The 2,318-nt window shown below is 50.8% G+C and overlaps 1 protein-coding gene across 1 annotated transcript; it reads left to right on the plus strand.

Moving 5' to 3' along the window:
- The first annotated feature begins 990 nt into the window (after nucleotides 1-990).
- Nucleotides 991-2,031, plus strand: LOC147977014 (uncharacterized). Its single transcript, XM_087519141.1, has one exon. It carries the CDS (start codon nucleotides 1,093-1,095, stop codon nucleotides 1,915-1,917), a length of 825 nt encoding a protein of 274 aa, XP_087375267.1. The 5' UTR covers nucleotides 991-1,092; the 3' UTR covers nucleotides 1,918-2,031.
- Nucleotides 2,032-2,318: the final 287 nt, after the last annotated feature.

Here is a 2,318-nt window from a genome sequence, read left to right on the forward strand (position 1 = left end):
TGATTCCTTGAAATTGAGAGCATGCTCTTCCGCACACTCCGCGTCTGCACGGACCGCCTGCATCATCGTCGCCTCTTCCCTATAGTCCTTCTCGTCGGACGAGCCGTCAGACGACTCAACATAGTGCTTGTATATGTATTCCATATCCGAATCCGTTGCTTCAAGGAAGAAGGGACAAAAAATCAGCACGAGCACATTTCATCGAACAGTTGTCGAGCATGGTGTGTATCGTAGGAGCTGATGGTAGCTGCGCGGTGGTCGGAGGAGAGTTGTAGAACAGCGGCGGAGTAGAAGCGGCTTGGAGCCTGGGTGTACCATTGGAGGTGCCGGACTCGACGAGTTCCGGCAGGGGTGTGGCATGGCGGCCGGGGTGGTGGAGCTGCGAGGATGGCAAGAGAGAAAAATTGAAGAGAGAAAATTGAAGGATGGAGGCGCAGCGTCCGGAAGGGGGTTTGGTGTGGGTGGGGGGTGTCGGAGTCCTACGTGTCTGTTGTTCGAACTCCTGCAAAGCCTCCCCCCCCCCTCCCGCCCCACGTAGTTAGTATCAAGTTTGCCGGAAAAAGTGCGTCCGGACCACTTGGCAGAGCAGTACAGGACCGTGTTGGATGACTAAACACATCCAACTCACACAGTTCGTACGGTTGCGGGAGGTTTGAGGGTCCGTTTTGAAGATGCCCCCACAAAAGGCGACTATTCTTGCATACGGCAATCTCCTCTCTCTTAGGTTACCTCTCCAGCTCAGCCCAGATCCTACGTGGCAGCTGACAACATCACAACAAGCAATAATGGACTTGAAGAAGTTTGAATTGACTTGGAGGAGCAGCAGCAGCTGGAGTCGATGGATTTCAGTCGACGGACAACAACAAAAACCAAGTTGAATTGGGAGGCACTTGTGGGCCTTGTGGCCACGGACTAACAGTACCGAACCACTTGCAACGCGTACTTACACACACACACACACACTATATAAGATAACATGCACCACCCAAGCAGTTTTTGCCAAGAGCACTTGCGAATCAATTGCACACCAAACAAGGTTTCTTACCGAGAGTTGTTGCGTTTGTGCATACATAGCATACTTCAGCTAGATCCATGGCGAAATGCTGGCTGCTGCTCCACTTGTTGGCGTTTCTCTTGCCAGCGGCGAGCGCTACGTCATGCCACACCGACGACCTCCACGCGCTGCAGGGCTTCGCCGGGAACCTGGGTGGTGGTGGCGTGCTCCTACGTGCCGTCTGGTCCAGCGCCTCGTGCTGTGGCTGGGAAGGTGTGAGCTGCGACGGCACAAGTGGACGCGTCACGGCGCTTCGGCTCCCTGGGCACGGGCTTGCAGGGCCTATCTCTGGAGCATCCTTGGCGGGCCTCACGCAGCTGGTGGAGCTCAACCTTGCCAACAACAAACTGATCGGAACCATCTCATCATGGATTGGTGAGCTTGATCACCTTCGCTACTTGGATCTCTCTAATAATTTATTGGTTGGCGAGGTACCCAAGAGATTGATACAGCTCAAGGGCCTTGCCTCCACTGATCGTTCACTGGGTAACAGAAGAACACTCCAACAACAACAACCAAATATCATATCCGGGACAAACAACAAAGTCCGATCTGGTAGAACCAATGTTGTATCCGGAAATGACAACACTGTCATATCCGGGAACAACAACACGGTGGCTGGGAGCAACAATACCATCACAACCGGGAGCGACAATACCGTAACCGGTAGCAACCATGTCGTATCTGGGAGCAAACATATCGTAACTGACAACAACAATGTTGTTTCCGGGATTGACAATAATGTATCCGGGAGCTTTCACACCGTATCCGGGAGTCACAATACCGTATCCGGGAGCAACAATACCGTATCTGGGAGCAACCATGTCGTGTCTGGGAGCAATAAAGTCGTGACAGGAGGTTAATAGTTTGTCTGTCGATGTAGCTCACAACCACTTGTTGGGGCCAATCATGTTTTGTAACCTCATGGATGTACCATCCTTTTTCTACTTTAAATAAAATTTCCAGAAATTATCTTACATACTTGCTGACAAAAATATCAGCGGCGGCTTACAGCTAATGTATACCAAGCCTGTTTGCTTACGTACAAATTTGCATCGTGGATGTATGCATGCCATGTGTTCTATTCTTTGTGATGTGTGATGCTTTCGTAACCTGATTCGGCATTTGGCCTGTGGATCACATAGTGAATTATACGTGCTTAATATCAGCTAGATATACACACCTCTCTTGTGCAAGTATAAATGTTAGATGCATCACTGTCGAATGTTTGGATGAGGCAGATGGAGCGACCGGGCGTGGCAAG

Source organism: Triticum urartu, chromosome 4A (assembly GCF_056163025.1).
Source record: "Triticum urartu cultivar PI428250 chromosome 4A, HENAU_Tu73, whole genome shotgun sequence".
Classification (NCBI taxonomy): Eukaryota; Viridiplantae; Streptophyta; class Magnoliopsida; order Poales; family Poaceae; genus Triticum; species Triticum urartu.

Bases quoted from the DNA above. Each gene is read 5' to 3' on its own strand.
- LOC147977014 (XM_087519141.1), top strand. From the start codon at position 1,093: ATGGCGAAATGCTGGCTGCTGCTCCACTTGTTGGCGTTTCTCTTGCCA.